This window comes from Lissotriton vulgaris, chromosome 7 (genome assembly GCF_964263255.1).
Source record: "Lissotriton vulgaris chromosome 7, aLisVul1.2, whole genome shotgun sequence".
Taxonomy (NCBI): domain Eukaryota; kingdom Metazoa; phylum Chordata; class Amphibia; order Caudata; family Salamandridae; genus Lissotriton; species Lissotriton vulgaris.
Window position 1 is genome coordinate 502641841 of NC_141695.1, and position 24047 is coordinate 502665887.

At 41.5% G+C, this 24047-nt stretch overlaps 1 protein-coding gene across 1 annotated transcript in view; it reads left to right on the forward strand.

Annotated features, from left to right (window-relative positions):
- The window catches only part of DNAH9 (dynein axonemal heavy chain 9), a 1435662-nt gene that overhangs the window by 715669 nt on the left and 695946 nt on the right, over positions 1-24047 (forward strand). The window contains exon 42 of the mRNA XM_086930591.1: positions 20174-20335. Within this exon, the coding sequence (XP_086786717.1) occupies positions 20174-20335 (162 nt within the window). The remainder of the gene's footprint in view (positions 1-20173; positions 20336-24047) is intronic.

The following is a 24047-nucleotide window of genomic DNA, read 5'->3' on the forward strand; positions in this document are numbered from 1 at the left end:
ATCGACTCTTGATCTGAGGAGCAAAGTTGTCATGTTGCACGGTTGTTGGAAAACTGAATCCCTTCTTGTCTGTGCCAGGGAAGCTGATCACTTCCTATGCAGAGAAGAAAGTTTCCAGTGACCTCTGAGCTAGTTGGTAACACAACCTAATTAAGTTTAGCATAGTCAGTGGAGGCCTGGAATATAGCCAGTTCCACGTCGATACTACTGTTTATGTTATTCCAATGCGCAGGGCCTAGTGGGAAACTAGGAACTACACTACAATCTTTTATTTGCCCACAACACCATCTCAGAAATGAACAAGCCATATATAAATAAGCCTTGGTCTTGCTCCGATAGGAACCGACCACACAAAATACCAGACGAGGCTCTCTCTCAATATGAAAACAAGCAATGCCAGACTGGGTTTGGCTTAGTGAGTTCTCTTTACTAAGGCACAGCCATAGTCCAGTTGCACAGTGATCTTGGGACCCACATGTAGGCATACCTGGCAAATTTAGGCCATTGCTTTGATAACAACATCTAACACAAAAATGATGGATGAATGCTTGAAACTTTTCTTTGAGGCTGGGAGTTACTTGGAGTCAGATATCAGGCCATCATTGTTTGCCCACCATGGCATTCCAGACAGTAACCCGCCATATGCAAATCAACCTTTATCTTTGTACAGTAGTAGGAGTCCAGCCTTAACTGCCAGGCCAGGTCCCCTTTGAGTAGCGACACAAGCAACTCCAGACCAGTTTTGGCATAGCGAGGCCTCATCAATGAGGTATATAGTCTGAATCCTGTGGCACATTGAGCACCGGACTGATTTGTGCATGGCTAGTTACATACCTCATTATACTTACTACATCTCACCATAACTTGATTGTATCATTAACTTGTCCAAATAATATGTACTACCATAAATGTGAGCTTAAACATACTTATATTTGGGTGAATGCAACTTGCACACAATTTAAAAAAAGGAAGGGGGAAAGAGGAAAGACTATAAGACTAGTACTACCTTGATTTCCAAATCATGACTTGTCTCAATGAAAAAATAGCCTGCCTCCATATTACCACCTTGAATCTGCAGTTGCATTTTGGAAACCATTGGGGAGAATCAGGATACAGGTTGCAGTCTTAAAAAACCCAAGGCAAGGTTGGGTGAGAGAATTGTATTTTCTCTTAGGCTTTTGATTGTAGTAAAAAGCTAGCAGGTGCATTTTGGATTTGAGCAACTATTTTGTATCAATTGAAATGTATTATCCATTCTAAGAGAAATGTTGTACAAAACATCAAAACTATTTTATGGTTCATGTTACAATAATTTTAACCTGGAGTCAAACCGTTCGTAGCTATGGCACAGAGCAGACTGGCTTAATTCTGGAAATGTGTGAAGTATTTCGCAGGAACAAAACAGTTAATAAGTCAAAATACAACACAATAAAAATTCCACATCTAATTTATGAAAGTTGATAAAAGTTAATAGTTAAAATTGGGTTGACTAAATCCAACAAAGTCCTATCTGATCCAGATAACCATTGGACAAAGTCCCACTGAAGCCATTGGTTTTGCTGGGATAAGTTCTGAGTAGGACAAATTTAAATTTGGTGGCCTTTAAAGTCTTCAAGTTAGGTAGACACTTTTCGGTCCTTTGCCTGATTAGGATTCCTACCGTCGGACTTAGCTTTTTATGGAGCTCAAAATCCACCTGCAGGGTAAGCCGGGAGCTGTATCGAAATCAGTCCCATTTGCTGCAAGGCCCGCTGATGCTCCAGAGGTTTTGGAAGGCCAAATATTTTCTATGTCCCAACTTTTCAGATTTCCTAGAGTAGCTATTCTTGGTCCAGGACCTTAAAGAGAGATGGTAGGGGGAACGACTCACTGTAGCTGAAGGTCTACCAGGGCCAATCCAGCTCCAATTGCTACTGGTCATCTGGTCACCTTAGGAAAAATTCTCTTGAAGTTTGTTGTGCCCAAGTAGACACTGGAGGTCAGCCAACAACTTTTTAGCCCTCGGTACCAGTGGGAGTAGGTCCACACATTCAAGTCACCACACAGGTCTGCAACAGCTAGTCCAGTCTTTTTCAATTCATCCCTAGGTCCAAGGTGTTTTCTGGTGAGATGTAAGTGAGGTGGCACCTTTGTTTGTTTCACTAACCAGTGGGTTGAAATTACTCCTGGACACTCTCTACCTAATGAGAAAAAAGTTCCCACCTGATTTTTTAACAGCACCCTCCCTGTATGATGTTGTCAGACTATGCAAAGGAAAAGTATAATAAAATGGTCAGAAAATGGCACATAACAGACATCTTGTGTGTTCAATTTTAACATTCTATCCTATTTCATGTCACAAACAATATACTTTTGGTTTAACTTAGCTGTGAATCCTGGAGTTTATGAACATCAGCCATTCTTTTCTGGCTGTGTCAAACTTGGAATTGGCAGAACACTTTCCTAATTGTGTTTTCTCGCTCAACATTATGTAGATACCTGCTCTCAATTCTTTCTTCATTAGCAAGCCTAATTAAAAGCACAGATTCAGATACTGTTTTCTAATGAGACAATTAGCATAGGCCTACTTGTAATGAAGGGAGCTGTCAACCTGTTTTGACAAAGGGAATCACGCAGGGCTTGCAAGTCACATTTTAAATGTTTAGCTGCAGGATTAATGTCTAATAGAACATGATAAAGAGACGCGCAGCAGACAGTTTATCACAAGTGAAATGGCAGTTAACATACTGTGCATAATTTAGGAAAATTAAGAGACTACAAGTTTAACAACCTTTGAAGATTCATTTCCTTATTGCCTGTCACCTGTGGCTATTGTGAGGACTCGTCTGCTTAGATAAGTAGTTGCTAGTTTCTACGTCCCCTGGTGCTAAAGTATCAATGCAATTGCAGTACTCTGGCAGTTGATTACAACTCGCGACACAATATACACCCACCCAAACCACATTTAACAATATTATAGAGTAGCAGACATACATTGATGACTGTGCTCAAGTTGTTAATTTCTGATTGGTTTATCTGAATAAAATGTAGCATCATTTTATTCTTTTCAATAGTTCATCTCTGGTTTTTTAGTTCAAAATGTTCTCACAATAATTACGAAATATTGTGCGATCTGGCTTTTAGAACTTCCTGTTGTTAGTCCAAAATAGCACAGTGGTTGCACACACACAGGTTTAATCCCTGCCCGTCAACAAATTGCACCTCTTCGCATCTGTAGTTTAGTTCTGTGAAATGATCGTAAGAATAATAATTTGATTCTGTGTATAAAGTTAATGACGTAAGTTAAACATATAAATGAACTTCAATGTTGGTAAAATAGGTAAGATATATCATTCTACATTCGCACATAATTGCTTTTTAAGTAATTTGATTCCATGTAATATAAATGACGTAAGTTAAACACCTAAACTTCAGTGTTTGGTGAAATAGCTAAGATATATCATTCTACCTTCACACATAATGGATTTCTTTTTATATCAAGGTTTTTCCAGTTGAATACTTTTGCCATTTGAGCAGTAGGCCGCAGACGTTCATGGTTTCGGAAGAACTGATCAGTATTAAAACATTACATAACGAGAAAATGATGTAATATGAAAGTGAAATATTAAAGATATTTGGCAGTATAACAGATAATTTGTAAAACGTTCCTGTAAGAAATAGCAACTTCCCAATATATTCCATTAGTTTGTTTGCATTTTGGGTGTCACATCTTGTGCTGCATGATGATCTTTGCAGACCATAATCGATATTGTTGATTAGCCAAGAACACGGGCCCTGCTATTCTTGTGTTTAGATACTCACTTGTGATCACTATTGTCACACGTGTGTACCCCTGATGAGAGAGCACTGAGCACGTTTTTTACTCACTGTGCCGCTCTACAATGTTTTTATAAACAAACAAGTTCCTGATTATTGTTTGGAATACATTACAATTTGCGTGGTGTCGTTGTTGCATTCATATGTTATGGGGCCGTTGTTTTGTTTTACAGTGTTTACCCAAGATCCCTGGCGACTCTTGGGTTCCCTGTTATGTAGATCCTGCCAGTCAGTGTCATGTACACAGATGGGGATCCGGGGAGTAAATGTGGAGCCAGGGTCTTAGCTGCGGCTGGGTTGTGCTTGCATCAAACCCAAAGGAAGGTGGCGGTTCGCTTTTTCTTTTCTTTTTGCTGGTGCCCTCCATAACTGTTCTGATTTTGTTCCTTCGATTGCAGGTCGTGATGGATAGAAATCGTAGAAAAAGCAAATGTGAACAAACACACTTCACCTGATGACATTGTTAGTTGGTTTTTCATCCTCTACCCAGTTTGTTACTTGGCCTCTGTTTGCGCAATTTTTTCTCTTACATTTTTATCTTATTCCCTCCTCAGGCTAGGAATTGTCTGTGTATTTTGGTTCTATGTTTTTGTGCCTCAGTTTCCAGTTGGGAGAATCACCAGCCACCCCTAGGCTTTGGTAGTGCTGAATAGCACAAGTAAACCAATATTTATTAATAATCCAATATTTAACTTGTTATGAATGTACTAGTTGAATTGCTATACACGAATAATCTGTTTCCTGGTCCTAGTGAGTTCCCACTGGCTCCGCTACATTTATCCTTGTTCCCTTGTATTGTCTCGCCCTGAAACCCTAGATTATTTACTTTTTGGCACATTCATATATTTCATTCTAAAAATATGTGGAAGCTGGAGAAACAGGGGTTACCTGCGGTATTCTTCTTAGTGTGGCTTGACTGTAATTCTGGTTACTGTTTTTGTCTGTTGTGGTCTGTGGTCTGCTATTCAGGCTTTAATCATGTGGATTTTATCTACCATTTGTGGCCCTGTACTCTCAATAGAGGCCCACTTTGACGTAAGATTTTCTCAGGTAGCTACGCTGACAATAAATAGTGACAACCTTTATTAGCAACTGGCTATAGTACAGAGGATCACACACAGTAGCGGCGACCGCAATACTAAAGTTTGGGGGCGGGACAGGGGATTAGGAGGGATAATAATTTTTTTTTTAAACATACTTGATGATGCATCCACCTCGGTCCTTTTCTCCGGCTCTCCTCCCACAATGCACCGGGGTACAGGCTCCCCAACCTATCCCAGCGCTGCTCTCAATAGCTTGAGAGTAGTGGCAGGATTGGTCTGAGGAGCGTGACTTGCCGTCTGTGATGTTTCTCCAACCTGACTGTGAGCACTGCTGGGTTTAAGAAACCTATGTGTGCATGTCTGTTTAGCCTGCCTAAAACAGCCAACCAAACAGGCAAGCACACTTATAGTGTGCCTACCACTTCTCCCTGCTATGTCTGGCCCGCACCTCCCTGCACTCCTGGCGTCAGCTCAGTGAGCCTGTTATTTTATTTTTCGTTTGACTGCTGACTGGTGACCAGTGGGGTGACGTTCCTTCACCATTATAGAGGAGCTGCCCCTAATCACACGTCTAGTCACATTTGCTCCTGATTTATGTAGCTATGCCATAGGAATGTTTAACTGCCCAACCATAGATATCATGTTACTCTTGTGTGTCACAACAACAGCTAACAGGCTAAGTGTACAGCTGTGTCTTACCTAAATTGTAGTTTATACATCCCAAATGCAAAAATCGCAACTTAAGGAATCGCAAAATTTGAGATTACTTAAATTGTGATTGCATTTAAGGAATCGCAAAATGCACTGCAGTAAACTAAAAATATACCAATTTCGCAAATATGAAATGCAAATTACCGTCAAAATAAAATTGATGGTAATTTGCGATTTCTTTGAAAAATGCACTTAAGTGTATTTTTCAAAGTCCCATGTTACACCAACACATGTCCATGGGGCTTGTGTGTGTGCAACTTGTGGATAACTTGCAATTTCAGGTGTGCAACAGGGTGACCTTTTGGCACCCTTGAAATTGCATGCGCAATTTGTGAGTACCTATTGGGTACTCGCAAATTGTGCATGCAATTCCCATTCATTCCTATGGGCCTCTTGGCCATAGGAATGAATGAGAATCAATTCCTTAATTGCGACTCACAATTTGCGAGTTGCAAGTAAGGAGTGTTTAGGAATCACAATTTTTTTGCGATTCTTACATGCATAGGTAATAGCGATTCTTTAATTGCGATTCTTTAAAAATCACAATTAAGAAATCGCTATTGTCTATTTTGATGCATGTGCACCAAAGTCCAGCGTTGGCAACTCTCCTTGGTGAAATGGCGTGAACCAGTTCTTCACAAATTTTGAGTAACCAGTTCAGTTTTGTATAAACAGGAATGCAAGCCCCATGCCAGTTTGTTTTTGTCCTCCTGCCTGCTTATTTTCCGGGTGCTCTTATTCACAGTCTATTTTAATTTGGGCTGGTTAACTTAAAGATTACAGACTTCTCTTATGTGCAGATTGTTTGAGACTTCCTTCAAGTAAAGTCGATGAGCTGATTTTTCTCCCAAGACTGCTATTTCTTGCAATAGCAGCTTGTCTAATGTACCTTCTTTTGAAGCTCTCATTTTATGATTCGACTTAAAGGAAGAGCCCTGTTTCTCCATGGATTTAGGAGGCCAAATTTGTGCTGTAGCGGGGCCGTATTGGACGTCTTTGGAAAACGGAGCATTAACCTATAGGCTCTTGCCACTATCTTGTCCTAAAGCTTAGCATTTCTTCCTAGCAGATTTTCACTGCCATATGTTATTGTCTGAAGCAGCCTCACCCCTCATAACTGAAAGTACCAGATCCAAACTGGGTCCACAAAGTTTTTGGGAGAATGTTATAAATGCTGAGGATAAGGCTTGAGCTTTGGCTTTTATGGATTCTTTTTGTGAGATATAGGAGCTTCTTGAGTCAATCCAGATGCCCAAGTACTTATATTCTTGTTCTTTATTTATGTCTTTACCATCAATCAACCAGGTTCCTGATTTCTTCTTTCTCATACCCAAAATGACAACGTTGGTTTTGTTAAGGTTAATCTAATTTTGTATGCCTAGTATAGCCGTAAAGTTTATTTACTAACTTTAGAAGACCTATATTAGTTTTCTAAACATGACCAGATCACAGGCAAATAATAGTATGGACATTTTTCATTCTCCTAGCAATGGTGAATGTGCATTAACTGTATCCTGTTCCAATATCAGGTCTGAGATTTACAGATTGAAGAGTAGGTGTGCTAGAACACCCCCCTGTTTCAGGCTGATCAAATTTTCTTTGAAAGTTATGAACCATGTTCTAATTTAATTCTGATCCATGTGTCTGTATGTAAAAGTTCAATAATTCCAAGCGACTTTGATGGGATTCCCCAGATTTGCATTTTTCACAAACAGCTTTGAAATCAACAAAGTACGTGTATAGAAGGGAGAGGACATGGAAAGATTGCTAGTTTAGGAGGTATAATTCCATCAGTTTGAGGCTGTCCCTGTTCCTTAATTTAATACTGTGTGGTTTGAGGTGTTATCCCCCATTAATCAGCCCAGCTGTTTGGGTCTTCAGGTATCAGGTTTGCAAAATATTTTGCCTCAATATCCAATGAAACTATTAAGTGATAGTTGCCGGGTAGGGATTTATTGCCTACCTTATAGATGGAGTAAAGTATACAACTCTCCAGGACTATGGTATTGCTTTGGTGGTGAGAACATAAGGGCATAGTGATAACAGCTTGTTGGCCTGGAAATATTTAGTTTAATTGCTGTTTGAAAACACAACTCGGAGTGTAGGTGAAAAACCCTAGTTGAGAACATTGTGACTTATTTCAGTAATCACACTACATCTAGGGCAACATTCACATGGTCTTGAACAAATTCAGACGATAACTAATCAAGCAACTCTGTGTTGCCCCAGCATGATCTGGAACTATCTTTGCAACATGGGGCTACTGGTCTGGCTGACAGTCTACCGTTCATTTCTCTTGCTGGAGAAAAGGTCTGTTTCATGCAGACCTGAGCAGCCTGCAATTGTCGATATAGCTCCTGTAGGTCTTACATACCTTTTTCATGGCATTTTGATGATGTGCTTGATGTGATGGCAGACTACACGATGAACAGCAACCGTTCTCTTTGTCATAGAAAAGGTTGAGTTTCTAAAGAGAATATGATTAGAAACACGAGTACCCATTCATGGTTTCACTGTTTTAAGTACAGTTTTGTTGCTTTGCATCTTGCCAAAAATGGTTTGCAGTTGCCCACTGATTATCCCCCTCCACTTTCCATGATTTTGTGGAAACATGATTATTTTTGAGATGCTCTTGGTCTCTCAGTTACTGAAGGCATTAGTGAACAGGTTTCCTCCTAGGACTTGCATTAATTCTCAGTGTGACCCCATACTGTTAGCTAGGAGGATGGCGTCGCTTTTTTAAGCCCTTACTCTGATTTCAAATGTAGGAAATTGAGGTAGTGGTTAGGGGGGGGGGCGAAACTCTACTCAAGCAGAAAAGACAATTCCTGCTATGGTGAAGTTACAAGCAAACCCCAAATTTACCTGTGCTTGAAGCTCTAGTAGCTTGTACAAATCAGTATGGCTCAATTTAGGTGATGTGTAAAGTATTTACACAGAACTTCAAACAGTAATAAAGTGAAAACACACCACAAGAAAATCCCTCACCAATTTAGCAAATTAGTGTAACATTTAACTCTTTATTTGAGACCAAAGCAACACAAATCCAATCAGCAGAATCAAAGATATGCAATTTTAATGATTTAAGTGAAAATTTTACCTAAAAGCATAAAGCGCCAACTGTGAGTATATGGTTGCGCTGGACTGTAACAAAGGCACATTTTAAGGGTAAGCCCCATACAGGAACCAAGTTAGGACTGCATTGCAAGTTCCCATGTAGAGGATGTACCACGCTGCAGCAGTTCTGAGGAAGCTGAGGGGCTGAGATGTGGAGTCCTGCGTTGTTGTCGGGGTGCCATCAACAAGGGGCTTGGGATTCGAAGGCCTTCATCTATGATGTGTCATGCAGTGGCAGTTTTGAAGAATCTGTGCCCTGTGATATGAAGTCCTGGGTTGTTGTCTTGGATACAATCAACAAGGGGTTTGCAATACGAAGCCCTGTGTTGAGGATGCATTGCACAGTGGCGGTTCTGAGAAAGCTGTGATGCTGCGCTGCGGAGTCCTAAATCGGGGGTGTATTGTGCAGTGGCGATTCAATGCAGCTGCGAGGAGACCCGTTGGGCTGCAACACTACTACTCAAAGGACCACAACTGGGTTGGAAGAGTGCCTACGGGCCCACTTCCAAGGCACCACTTGGGGGAGGGAGTAGAACTCACATTAATGGTCCGGTGGTAGGTTCAAGGTGGTTGGAGCCTTTTCTGTCCTTGAGGCTCTGATCAAGAGGCCAGCTAAATAGCCCTTGGAATCATTCCAGTGGTCCTGGGTTCAAGATGCAGGTCTAGTCCTTCTCACTCTGGCATCAGAGCAACAGAGTTGCATTCCTTCTTGCAGAGCAGTGCTGCATTACACCTGAGTCTTTAACAGATTCAGTGGTGTAATGAAGAGTTGGGTCTCTGGGTCTATTATTTATACCTGGTGCACACTGTGAAGTAGGAGAAGTTTTTAAAGGCTTCCACCCTCAGAGGTGCTTCGAAATTCCTGCCTCCTTGCCCTAGCCCAGCTGGCCTTGGGTCACAAAAGACTAGTTTCAAACTCTTTGTGAGTGTGCTCAGGCAGGGCCTTTGTGATGTGCAAGAGTGGTAGGTGACATCTCCTCCCCCTTATTGAGTGAGAGATGGCCCATTCTGTCAACACCTATTCCCCTTTGGTTCACTGTCTGAAAGCAGAACTCAAAGGTCAGCTGCCAGTTACATCTAGTCATGTGACCCAGAATGCAGGCTGCAGGCACCAAATGGTTGGAACAAGAAAATGTGGCGTTTTCAGAATTTTTAATTAGAATCCGACTTTAGTATTAAAGAGGGTTTTAAATTACAATTCTTTAGACCCAAAATGCAACATTCCTATCTGCTCCTAATAGACCTGGCTTTTTCAGTGGGTTTATCCCCAGACTTTTTTCTTTTTGGTCTCCTGTTTCTGACCTGTTTTTGTTGGTTTTATGACTCTGGGCACTTTACCACTGCTGATCAGTGCTAAAGTGCATATGTTTTCCCTGTAAATTGTTGTTATGGATTGGTGTTTCCGTGATTGGCTATTTGATTTACTAGTTATTCCCTAGAACAGTGCAGCATGAGTGCCCAGGGCCTGTAATTAAAATGCTGCTTGTGGGCTTGCACGACTGATTGTGCCACCCACAGAAGCAGCCTGTAAATGTAACTCTGGCCTGCCATTGCAGAGCCTGTGTGCAGTTAAGTACTGCCACGTCGACTTGGCAAGTGCACTCACTTGCCAGGCCCTACCCTTCTCTCTTCCTACATGTCAGACACCCCTAAGGTAGGCCTAAGGTATCCCTGTGGGCAGGGTGCATGGTATGTGAAAGTTAGAACATGCCCTGGTGTGTGTGGCGTGTCCTGCACCAGTGATGACAGAAATGGTTTTGGCTGGGTACAGACACTCTCTGCCTTCAGAGAAGAACTGATTTTTGTGTATAAAAAGGAGGGCCCAGACTTTTAGATCATTTCTGGGAATTAAGAAGAACCTTTGCCAAGGAGAAGAGCTGGAGAAACTGAGGAGGAATACTGCCCCTGTGGTGTTTTCTGTCTGGGGTTGGCCTGCAGTGGCTGTATCTGCCAAGGAATGGAGAAAGGACTTTGCTGTCTGCTGAGTTCCCCGCTTGAAGAAGATCTCCAAGGGTTTCAAATAGAGCTTGCCTCCTGTACAAGAGGTCTCTGGGACACAAAAGACTTCCTGCAACTCTGCTGGGCTCTGCCATCTGTGAGTCCTACTCTTGCCTGTGGTGTCTCTTACAGTCAAAAGGCCTCAGAAGTGGGTTTTACAGCTGCTCTCTGCAAGAACTGGTTGAAGCATTGCAAAACCGTGCAAAGCCTCTCAGAACTGATGCCGGGCGACACGAAGCCGCTCCAGGTCCCGCCGGGCGACACAAAGACTTGCCGCGCAGCCCCCAGCCCTGACGCCTGACAACACAAAGTCTTGCAAAGCAAGGCCTCACCTCCAGTGAACAATATATCGCACTGGGGTGCCAAGTCTACAAGAACGCCGGGGCCACAGCAAGAAACCAACTCATTGCCTCCCTGCATATTAAGAAACCGACATATCACCTCCCCTTTGTGGCAGTAATGAACCTACGCATCACCTCCCCTGAAGTAAGGAACTGATGCATCAACTTCCCTGGGCGTAAGGAACCGACGCATTACCTTCCCTGTGGCTGTTTTGAAAGTCATATTTTGATTACTGTATTGTGGATTTTTGTCATTTGGTCTTGTATGGTTTAGATAAAGATTTCTTATTTTTCGAAACGGGTGTGGGGTCCATTTGTAGTCTTTTCACTGTATTACTGTATGTGTTCACAAATGCTTTACACACGGCCTCTGAAATAAGCCTGTCTGCTTCTGCCAAGCTACCAATGGGGCTTGCAGGGGTTATTTTAGAAGTATATCCCCCTTACCCTGACCATAAGTAAGGGTCCCTATTTGGACAAAGGTACCTACCTCTGCCAACTAGAGACCCCGATTTCTAACAGCTCCTAATTGAAAGTTGCCACTTCTTAAATGTAATAAGGGAACCCAATGTTGTCCTATAGGTGAGGTAGGCTTCACAGTAGTGAAAAATGAAATTAGGAGCTTTCACTACCTGCTAATGTAAAAGTACATATCCAACTTTTTAAATAAACTGCACCCTGTCCTCTGTGCTGAGAAATGTTTAAAGGGCTACTTAAGTGAGTGGTACAATCAGTGCTGCAGGCCCACTAGTAGCATTTACTTTATAGGCCAAGCGTACATGTATTACCACTTTACCAGGGACTGAAAGTAAATGAAATGTTTCAATTGAGTGTAAGCCAATTTTGCTATGTTAAAAGGAGCACTTTAGCACTGTTTAGCAGTGGTAAAGAGTACTAAAGGCAGCAAAAACAAAGTCAGCAGAAACATGAGGCAAAAAAAGCGATAATGATATATGTAGATTTCCTAAGAGCAATATTGTTATTTATCAAAATTATTGAAGGAACAGCATAACCCACTCAAGACTACAGGGCTAATTACGTGTTTGGTGGTCCATAGGACCGCCAAACTCATGGTGGTGGGTGGTCCAACTACAACCACACTGCAGATCCGCCTGCAGGATTATGAGTGTGACAATCAGGCCGCCACAGGACCACAGCAACTGTGTAGGATCAAGGATTCCCCAGCGGTCGCACATCGGTCAGGAGGACTAATATGCCTACCGGGCTGATGCAGCACCACCAAGCATATTAGGAGTTGCCTGTCGACCGTCCTTTTCAGAGGGGTGAGCCCACCATAAAAAGGGTGGCGAAGAGGCATCGAAGGGCGGCCCTAGCAGGGACCCCTGCCTCTCCTGGGCCTAGGGGTGCATGCAGGGGGGGCACATGTGGAGCTTCCCTGGTTTTGCATCACCAGTTCCTGCACAGTGTGGCATGTATGTCACACCATGCAGGAAGGAGCAGTCGATGAGCCGAAATGGCGGTCTGCATGTCAGGCTCCAGAATGAGCCTGCCAGAATGCTGCCTTAATCTGCTGCGTTTTAGAAGGAGTGAGCGACCCGGAATACCCTTGAGGGCTTGGGTAATACAATGGAAAGGGTAAATTTGCCTTCAAGGGATTTATTCACAATATATTTTGTTTGATTAAGGTTATTTCTGAAAAGGATCAATCACTTATCCTTATAATGAATCCATCAACAATTTTGTAATTCAACACGAGCAATATATCAACATATAACATGTAAACATGAAGACAAAGACACAAGGTGTATACGAAAAATATGATTTTATCAAATAGCTTAATCAAAGAAATCAGCTACATGTACAGATCAGTAAGTGAATAAAATTAGGGCTGTAGGTACACATATAAGTAAATTATCAAGTGACACAACAGAACCTAAATAAGACACCTATCCCAAAACATATTGAACCAAACAAAAGAAAGGGATAAAGTGTGAAGTCGACGTTTCGGTTTCTCTGACGTTAGTTTGCTGAAACCATCCTCAGGACTGTTATTGAATTATGGTCTGTAAAGAGATTGTAATCTGTATCATAGGATTGACTGCATCCCGTTGATAGCTTGTCGTCAAAATGATTTAGTGATTCTATATATTATTGATTGGGAAACTATATTTGATAGTTCACGCTGTCGACGGGTTGTTCCTCATCAATATTCAATCGAATGCAATGGTAGCAGAAAAAACCTGTGTGTATCAGATTGTAGTTTCAAGATGTCAAATTCAGGTAAATATCAATCGGAGTCGATGATCAATAAAGCAGTAGTTAATCCTGCATCACCTATCCTTGAATTCAAGTGGAGCAGCCTCAAAGCACGTCTCGTCTATACGGACTAGTCGACAGCGTGAACTATCAAATATAGTTTCCCAATCAATAATATATAGAATCACTAAATCATTTTGACGACAAGCTATCAACGGGATGCAGTCAATCCTATGATACAGATTACAATCTCTTTACAGACCATAATTCAATAACAGTCCTGAGGATGGTTTCAGCAAACTAACGTCACAGAAACCGAAACGTCGACTTCACACTTTATCCCTTTCTTTTGTTTGGTTCAATATGTTTTGGGATAGGTGTCTTATTTAGGTTCTGTTGTGTCACTTGATAATTTACTTATATGTGTACCTACAGCCCTAATTTTATTCACTTACTGATCTGTACATGTAGCTGATTTCTTTGATTAAGCTATTTGATAAAATCATATTTTTCGTATACACCTTGTGTCTTTGTCTTCATGTTTACATGTTATATGTTGATATATTGCTCGTGTTGAATTACAAAATTGTTGATGGATTCATTATAAGGATAAGTGATTGATCCTTTTCAGAAATAACCTTAATCAAACAAAATATATTGTGAATTAATCTGCTGCAGCACCACCTGCCAGACCAGGATTTAACTCTTTAACTTTAATCTGGCGGGCGACAGCACCAAGGATTTGGTGGTCCTGCAGCAGATGGTGCATTACTCCATCTGATGTAGGACCGCCAAAATCGCAATAAGGCCCTTAATCGCTCATGAGTTACACCTCTTCCCATCACTCAACAGTGGTGATAAATAACATAAACCAGCATGACCATCAGATTATAGTATTTATATATATAAATATAATATATGCGATTAAAAAATCAGACATATAATATTTGATCAATAAAATGTATAAAAATGTTAGTAGAACATTTGTAATCATCACTGTTATACATAGTAATGTCATTCAAAAGGAATGAAATCAGTTTTCTTGTTTCCATAGGAAACAGATGCAATATGTCAGGTTACTCAAGCAAGGATGCTGGAGGTAATATTGAAATGCTGGAGGCAGCACTTTAATAGTAAAGGAGTGATTCTGAGCTTCATAGTAAACCATATGAGCATAAATATGAGCACACATGTGTATAACTTAAAAGGCCTCTTCTGCATTTAAAGGCCAATGAGTGCCTTTTCAAGCCGTCCTGGAGCAGGCTTGTGCATATAGCAGGAGACCTGAGAGGAACTGTCGGACAGGTTTAGTGGTGTAAAAGGTTAACCAATCTGTAGAAAACTTTAGTGAATCCTTTACGCCCATGACAGACCAAAGAGAGACGAATTTACTCTGCAAGTTTTGCTCGAGCTTCCAAAATATCAGTTGCAGGTCCCAGGGACCGTACTCTGAGTAGATAGTAGAGCGAATCGTAGGCACGGCTGGTTGGCAACCAGGGCAGGCGGCATGTACTGACCTCTGTAGGGTGGATTGAGGGGACTTGAAGGTACTTCATGTAGTAGGTAGCAGCTCGGCAGTCAGGAGCCAGATTTAAGTGTAACAGAGTGGCCTCTGAAGGGCACAGATAGCCAGCACAGCAGCAAGCTGAGATAATAGTACCCACACAGCCCCAGCTGAGCCACAGAGCTACTTCATGGCCAAGAAGCACTTTGATAGACTGCATTGCACATGTGTATATCTCTGTGTGAATAACTAACTGCATGATGTAACTGTTGTCACCGTCAAACACTGTTACCTTTTTATGGTCCAGTACCACCACCAGTGCTTCATGCAGCATCCATACCGAGGCTGTTCTGAGAGGGACAGAATGGGCAGCCAAGCAAATCTGAATTTAGTCTGGACAATTAGGACATTCGTTCTAAGGACCATATTGAAATACTTCTTTTTCTCACCAGTAAGGTCCAGTACCAACCATGGGGTTAGTTTAAGCACTGTTCCTTGCTATACTTAGATAGGCAGTGGGCGAAGGATATGCCAGAGGATGCAAACTGCACATATATTTGTATATATAATAAGCAGATACACATATTTTAGGCTCTGAGTGAATATATCCTGCGCATGGGGGTAGACAGTTTCAGTGACGTAGGAAGTGGGGGTGCGATGGGTGCGGGCCGCCCCCGGTGTCATCACTGAGGGGGTGACAAAATGGCAAAAATATGTGTTTTAAATACATATTTTTGCCATTTTGTCAAGCCGGGGGTGACAGGAAATTTTCTGCACCGGGTGCCACCTGACCTTGCTACGCCACTGGGAGTTTTTATTACCTGTGTGTGCCTGCGTGTGTGTATATATATATATATGTATATATATATATATATATCTATATGTTTACAGCAAACACTCTCCAGAAGAGAAAACGCCGCACACTACTGGGGAACCTACAGAAAATAAACCACTAATTCAACTATCGAAGTAGTGTGCGGCGTTTTCTCTTCTGGAGAGTGTTTGCTGTAAACATTAACTGCGAGGGTGTCCTGAACCTTGCCGCCAGCACCAGCTACTGTTGCTCCTCTCATCTTGGGACATTTGCTCGTTAATATGTATATATATATATATATATATATATATATATATATATATATATATATATATATATATATATATATATATATATATATATATATATATGTGTATATATACATATATATATATATATATGTATATATACATATATATATATATATATATATATATTACCTACTGGCGGTTGTCATCAATGCCACAAGGATGAAAACTCTGATTGAATTTCCCCACGAACTCCCTGCCCAGTTATGAGGTATTCTGGGAGCAGTAGTACCTACCGTATTGCAGCAGGCGGACGATCACATGGTTGGGGAGGTGTGTGCTCCTAACTTTGGGAGGACTGCAGGACTATTTAAATGTGAAGGCGTGGTCGTGTTCAAGGTTAGCAGCAGCATCCGACGAAGGCTCCATTGCCCAAATGCATCATGCCTAAACTGCTGTCCAATAAAGGCTTTTCCCTGGATTCCTCGTGTGGCCTCTTCCTTCTGCTCGTCGGAGGGGTTTTGTGGACATTATTCACGTCAGCCAGAGGCGTGTGAAGGGGCCCCGTTTCACAAGCTGGCTGGTTGCTACACTGGCTTCCTGCTTCTGCAGTTCGTTTTCTCTGACCAAGGTATTGGTACAGCACCAGCCCACCTTCAAAGTGCAGGTATTGCTAGAACCGCTGCCAGTGGCAGCCTGTGACTACACAGGAAGTGTTGACTCACTGTATTCAGCACACGGATCGGCGGACTTGCACCTCAAAGGTAGAAACGTTTGCGGGGACCCAGGGGGGCTTCAGGACTTTACAGAAACCGGACATAACGCGCCTTGCCCTTCATGTCATCAATGCCACAAGGATGAAAACTCTGATTGAATTTCCCCACGTACTGCCTGCCCAGTTATGAGGTATTCTGGGAGCTGTAGTACCTACCGTATTGCAGCAGGCGGACGATCACATGGTTGGGGAGGTGTGTGCTCCTAACTTTGGGAGGACTGCAGGACTATTTAAATGTGAAGGCGTGGTCGTGTTCAAGGTTAGCAGCGGCATCCAACGAAGGCTCCATTGCCGAAATGCATCATGCCTAAACTGCTGTCTAATAAAGGCTTTTCCCTGGATTCCTTGTGTGGCCTCTTTCTTCTGCTCGTCGGAGGGGTTTTGTGGACATTTTTCACGTCAGCCAGAGGCGTGTGAAGGGGCCCCGTTTCACAAGCTGGCTGGTTGCTACACTGGCTTCCTGCTTCTGCAGTTCGTTTTCTCTGACCAAGGTATTGGTACAGCACCAGCCCACCTTCAAAGTGCAGGTATTGCTAGAACCGCTGCCAGTGGCAGCCTGTGACTACACAGGAAGTGTTGACTCACTGTATTCAGCACACGGATCGGCGGACTTGCACCTCAAAGGTAGAAACGTTTGCGGGGACCCAGGGGGGCTTCAGGACTTTACAGAAACCGGACATAACGCGCCTTGCCCTTCATGTCATCAATGCCACAAGGATGAAAACTCTGATTGAATTTCCCCACGTACTGCCTGCCCAGTTATGAGGTATTCTGGGAGCTGTAGTACCTACCGTATTGCAGCAGGCGGACGATCACATGGTTGGGGAGGTGTGTGCTCCTAACTTTGGGAGGACTGCAGGACTATTTAAATGTGAAGGCGTGGTCGTGTTCAAGGTTAGCAGCGGCATCCGACGAAGGCTCCATTGCCGAAATGCATCATGCCTAAACTGCTGTCCAATAAAGGCTTTTCCCTGGATTCCTTGTGTGGCCTCTTCCTTCTGCTCGTCGGAGGGGTTTTGTGGATATATATACATATATATATATATTACCTACTGGCGGTTGTTAGTAGGTAGTTTTAGTTAGAACCTAGTTTCCATAGGGAAAGCATTTTTGGATTTGCTAATAACTTTGGCGTCGTTTGACGAATCTTCGCAAAATTCTCCCAAACAAAAGTCTATTCAGGTCAGCTCCTATCCTGAAAGTTTGGGGGTGATCTATCGAGTGGGGGCTGAGAAATAAGGGGGTCCCCAAAATGCGTTTCCCCATGTTAATTTCTATAGGAAATTTTGCGATGAGCTACAGCCCGAAGTGCCGAACGGAATCATCCCAAATTTGGCAGAAAGGTAGAGCTTGGTTCAGAAAGTGACCTTTTTTTTAAATGGTGTAAATCCGTTCAGTAGTGTTTGAGAAATTAAACAAATAAGAGTCAAAACATAATTTTCCCATAGGAAACTTTGTGCAAGGCTACAGCCGAAACTACTGAACAGAATTACCCCAATTTTGGCACAAAGGTAGTGCTTGGATCAGAAAGCAACCTTTTTTAAATGATGTAAATACGTTCAGTAGTTGCTGAGAAATTTGAAAAATAAAACTTTCGATATCTGGGCAGAGCCTAAGTTGCGTGTGCGAGCTTTACTGTAATTGGCTGCCAACACTCCAAACCATGAAGTGTTGGCAGTCATCTTGTGACTCGGTAGAAGCGAGTATATATATATATATATATCTACGATATTTTTTAGAGTTTGTTCTAAAAAGATAAACAGGTAGGCGTCAAAATGTTCATTTCTTTGAAGTCACAGCAGCCTACCACAGCATGTTTAGCTTTTTTGCCTGCGTTTCTCAGAATGGTGAAAAATTGGCTTCCTGACATATTAGCATCTTTACCTGGTTCTCTGTCACTTCTGAAGTGTCCCCGGGCTGATTATTACACTCCTCAGCTGACTGTCATTTTAGATTACCTTTTAATGAAACCTTATCAAATCCTTCACGGCAGGAGTGGCTTCTCCTTCACCTGAAGTTCAAGCCAAGCACGTTCCGCAATTTAGTCATTGAAATAAATTGCAGTGAAATTAGAGCATTCATTATGGCATCTGTAATGGACCCAATCATTTCTTTGAGTAAACAAGTACATATTTGCCAGGTAGCTGAAGTATGACACGAAACGGGGATACTGTACAGCAATGGATACTGATGCTTCCAAGCAGCAGGGACCAAGGCTTGCTAAGAGTAAAACGTTTGAGAGGTATCGGCAGCAAACAATGCACTAATCCAGGGCTTTATAGAACCATCACCCAGTTAATAAAACGACAAACTTCGTCGACCTACCCAGCTTTAATGGACATGAGGCAGGCTATTTTTTTAATGTAACTAAAGCTTCGTGTGGTAGCACACTGTCATTTGCAGACAACATATTATCTTTTGAAATGGCCAGTAGATTTGCTTGGACAAGCAGTTTTACCTATAAAACTATATTGCACACAAAAGTTAATGTGAGGAAATCGGGTTTCATTGAATACCATTTGTTCATCACCAAGTAAAGTGTCCTGATTTGTTTTGATCTCTGTTTCCATCACACTTCAGAATTTTAAAAATAAACGGGCAGATTTACAAGGCCCATGCGCCACTTTTGCGTAATTTTTAACATGGGAAAAGTGACGCAAAAGTGGCGCAAGGGGCTTGTAAATCTGCCCCAAAGTGCTTTCCTATCTGCTGAATGTGTACAGCTTATTTCCGGGTATTTATATTTAGTTGTGTGTTACAAAAATATGACATACTATGGCCTTTCCGTTCACACTCCCTTTACATCAGCAAATTGGTCATGTAATTCACTTTTCTTTTTCTGACTTTGAGGAGCTTGTGAACCCCAATCCCTTGTTAACAAAATAAAAATAAAAATAAGCAGGAATTTGTTAGAAGATATAGCCAGGCATTGCCTTTGTCTTTGAAGCGCAGCAAAGATACATACTGAATCTAGCATCTTTATTTATTGCTTGGACTTTCGTTACCCACCACAGTTTGGAAAATACAGTACTAACCCAAAGGATGCAGCTCAGACTTCCTTTCAAGTGTAACCGGTTCTGGGAGCTCCGTTTGATAGATGCCTCGCAGTATAAAGCATTGATTTGCCAGGAGTCCTGCAGACGGTTAAAGAGGTATAACGTTTTCCATTCGAAACTCTTCCTTGCAGTTGGTGTCCACTAGCAAGTACAAAATCAGAACTACACAGACAGCCTTCTAGAGCTGGTTTCTCAGGCAATCCAAAATCAGGCCATAGAAGAGGTACTGTGGGAAGAGAATAGTATGGGTTTTTGATTCCAGGTATTTTCTTATTTAAAAAAGAGAGACTTTAAAGGGGTTATGTTCATTATAAGTATACATATATTGATATAATTGAATATATTTGAAAAAATGGTTGTAAGACAAAGTACAATGTTGTTGCTAATTTGAATTGTATGCCTGTATCTATTGGACTGGCTATATTCTACATTTGACATTGTAACATCATTGCTTTTCCTCAGGAAGGTTGAAGATTTAATTTTAAACAAAATAATATCTATTCTTTTACTGAACGTGCCTTCATGTCTTGCAGGGTATTCTCTTTTCTACTCCTGACTGTTTAAAGACCCCTAACGATCTTGTGAAGTTGTACCTGCATGAGTCCAATCGTGTATATCGAGACAAGATGGTGGAAGAGAAAGACTTCGAGATCTTTGATAAAATTCAACTGGAAATGGTGAAAAAGTTCTATGATGTATGTGTAAAAATTACTTTGTTTAAATATGTTTGCTCTTTTGGAAGGATGAGGCAATTCAAAGTCTTAGGTTTAAAACAATAGCATGCCTAAAAAGATGTTCTGAAGTGAAGCCTTCACACAGAACCAGAACATGAATGTCTACCAGTGTTGAAACATAAAATGGCAGGACCCTAGACAAATGTGGCCATGAGCCCCTAAAATGTCTTTTGGGTTGGCCACCTGGCTAGTAATACAAAGTTCTCTGACTGCAGACTGACACCCATCAAAGGCAAGACATGGTTATTCATTAAATTTATGTTCCACTCATCATTAAAATATTGTTGGTCTAAAGGAATCAATGTGTTGGGAATTGTTAAATATAGTGGTGGCCACTGAAGGATTAATCTACGACCACCTGGAAGTTTTATACTAAAAATGGCAAGTAATGCAGCTTTATTTTTGATAGATGAATGTTGATGTGCTTCTCCTCTACATATAGCATTAAAACCCAAATATGGCTGTCGTTGCCAGGTCCCTGAAATGTTTTGACTTGTCTAAAATGAATTTACATGAAGGTTGAACTTGTAGGGCCATGTATAATCAGTTTCTTTCTTTCTTTCTTTCTTTCTCTTTTTTTTGCAACATTTATTTTTTGTGTTTAAGAGTACCAAAAGTAAAACAACAGCATAGAAATAAGCAATCATAGTATGAACATGCAGGTTCCAGGGAAGGATAAAAGTGCACATATTATGAGACGAGCAGGAGCTAAACCTGACTTTTCATTGGGGAAACATACTCATTTCCAGCCGCTGCTTCCTAACAAACATTGAATGGCATATCTATCAACCTAAAGCCTTGCTCATAGCAGAATAAAGGTCGAGGAGGGTGACGGGAAAAGGGGAGGGGGATGGGATGGTGGGGGAAACCTGGTAGGGGGAAAAGTGGAGTCAGTGACAAGGAGGTGTATGTTTCTCATGTACTAACAATTCCAGCCAGTAGGGGGTTCCTTTATCATCAGGTTTGTAATAAAACAACAAAAGCATGAGTGAAAGCAGCCGGGTCAACTCAATAAAAGTCAAAATCAGTATCAACATCAATGCCAATAATAATGACAATGTATGTCAAGGTAAGAGACCTCACGAACATTAAAAACCAAGAAAAGGTAAACAAGAAAAGAAACTATAACATCATTTTTGCTGGCCTGGTCAGCCATATGACCATCAGCATGATGCACCTCTTGAGAATTGAGGGCGGCTTCGAGCCCCCAGGACTCAAAGTAGGCAGCCATCCCAGATTAGGAGATGGCTCCTGCCCATCTAAGAATTTAGTCCACAGATGAGACCTTCGACCACTAAAATGTAGGACCTCATATCTGCCTCTATTCCCTGAATAAGTGTCTGGGGAACCCATAATGGTATCATATTAAGATCATAATGATATCCAGACACAGCAGTCATCTTTTTTTTTTTATATAATTTTTATTTATTTTTTGATCCTCATCCTGCCAATTAACCTGTTGGCCATACTCACTTTCCCCTGCGAAAGCAAAATCAGAATAGAGTCTTTCCAGACAAGAAATCTAGCTGTTTCCATTCCAACCCCTCTTACGCTTAACACACAGGAATACCAAAGAGGGGGACTAGGATGGACAGCTATTTGTTGGCTTAATCATTGGACCCCGTTCCTCTGGCACCACTCAACCAACGTAGCCCAAGTCTTTCCTCGACTTCTAGGATCGCACGCCATATCTTGTTGACATATGTATGATGCAGTTTTTGCAGTCAGAGAAAAGTGGTGGGACAGCCGATTTCCACGCTTTACAAATCTCTCTTCTTCCCAATAAAATAACATAAAAAATTAGCGTTGCCACAGTCTTATTTGAAACCAAAGAACTATCCTGGCCTAATCCAAAAAATATAAGCGTAGGGATTGCTTCTATTCGGATTCCTGTTACATCTGTCAAAAATTCACATCCATCCATCCAATATTTTGTAATTACAGGGCAGGTTAAAAACATATGACTATCATTTGCTGAGGGATCCTGACATATTGAACAAATGTGCTGAGTTCATGTGAGTTCTTTCAATTTCGTCAGGGAGATCAATAAACCCGATAAAGAGTAAAAAGATAGTTTCGCTTAAGGTAAGCTGGTTTAACTGTCCTACAAAGCAATGTGAACGAACTCAACCAAACATCTCTCAAATTAATAGTATCCACAACACCACCCCAAAGTTTTTGGATATCCTGACTCATATCATCTTCTGATTCAATCAAAGTTTGGTACCACAAAGCCACCTCTTTTTTGATGCTCCCAATTCTCATAGCTTGAATTAAGCAGGCATCATCTATCTGTTCCTCCCACTGTTGCCGAGCCCACCATGCTGACAGTTGATAATATTTGAATCTTGTTAATTGACCACCAGTACATGATGTCATAGCTTCCCAGCTCATGAGGTCAATACTAGTTTTTAAATCTCTCCAACGAGAGAAACCTACTTGTTTCAATGGTTGGCTGAGTAAGTCATCTAAACATGCTGGAGTGCCTGGGGACCACCAAATTGGCAAATAATCTGAGTAATATGTGGTTCCCAATTTTTTTCCGTATGAATACCCAGTTCTTTAACGCCTGTAGGAGAATTTTTAACCTTACTCTCTTGAAGAATTTCGGGTCTCCGAACTTGAACAGGAACTGATCTTGTCCATCCCCTAACTCACTGAGTATTGCCCCATAAATTATGCCTAAAGCAGAGTCATCTGGCTTACTTAATAACATTCGAAAATTCTTAAAATGAAATACATGTTCATAGACCCATAAATCCGATGGGGAAGACCACCACTCTTTATTCTTCTCCTCAGCCTTTTCCAAGATGTACGCAGGCCTTTTGACGCCCGAACAAAGCTTCCTGTCTTTCCCTGTAATTTTGCTACCTCGTTCTTATCGAATGGGAGAGGTATATTCTTGAAAAGAAAAGTAATCTTGGGTAGTATAATCATTTTGATCAGATTCACCCTTTCATATAAATTAAGGGGAAGATTAGCCCATCTGATCAATAATCTTCCAACCTCCTGGCTGATCTTTCTCCAATTGACCCCGAGGAGATCTACTAACTTTTGTGTGATCATAATGCCAAGGTATCGCATTTGAGATTTCACTCCGAGGGTCTAAGAGGGTTGATTCCACTACATTACCTCAGTCTTATCCCTATTTATGCTATATCAGGAGACCTTCCCAAATACATCTGCTTTATCCCACATTTTGGGAATAGCCTCCTTAGGATTCTGAGTGTAAAGAATAAGGTCGTCAGCATATAATGCTACTTTAACCTCAAGATTTTTATATATCTGAATTGAAGAGTCCTGCCTAATTAAGGCTGCAAAGGGTTCAATATATATGTTAAACAACAAGGGGGACAACGGGCATCCCTGCTTTGTTCCCCACATAATACTGAACCAATCCGTTGATTCCCCATTAATTAGAAGTCTGGCTTTAGGTGCACTATAAAGCGACTGTAATGCTTTTGTAAAGTTTATAGGGAAACCTTACGTTCTTAGTGCTTCCCAGAGGTACAGCCAGTGAACCTGGTCGAACGCTTTAGCAGCATTTACTGCCACCATCATCACTGGAAGATCGAAAGATTCTGCCAAATCTATTATACCCATCATAGTGAAGGTAAGTTCATTAAGCTGCCTTCCAGGGATAAACCCCCTCTGGTCTCCATAAACTATACTC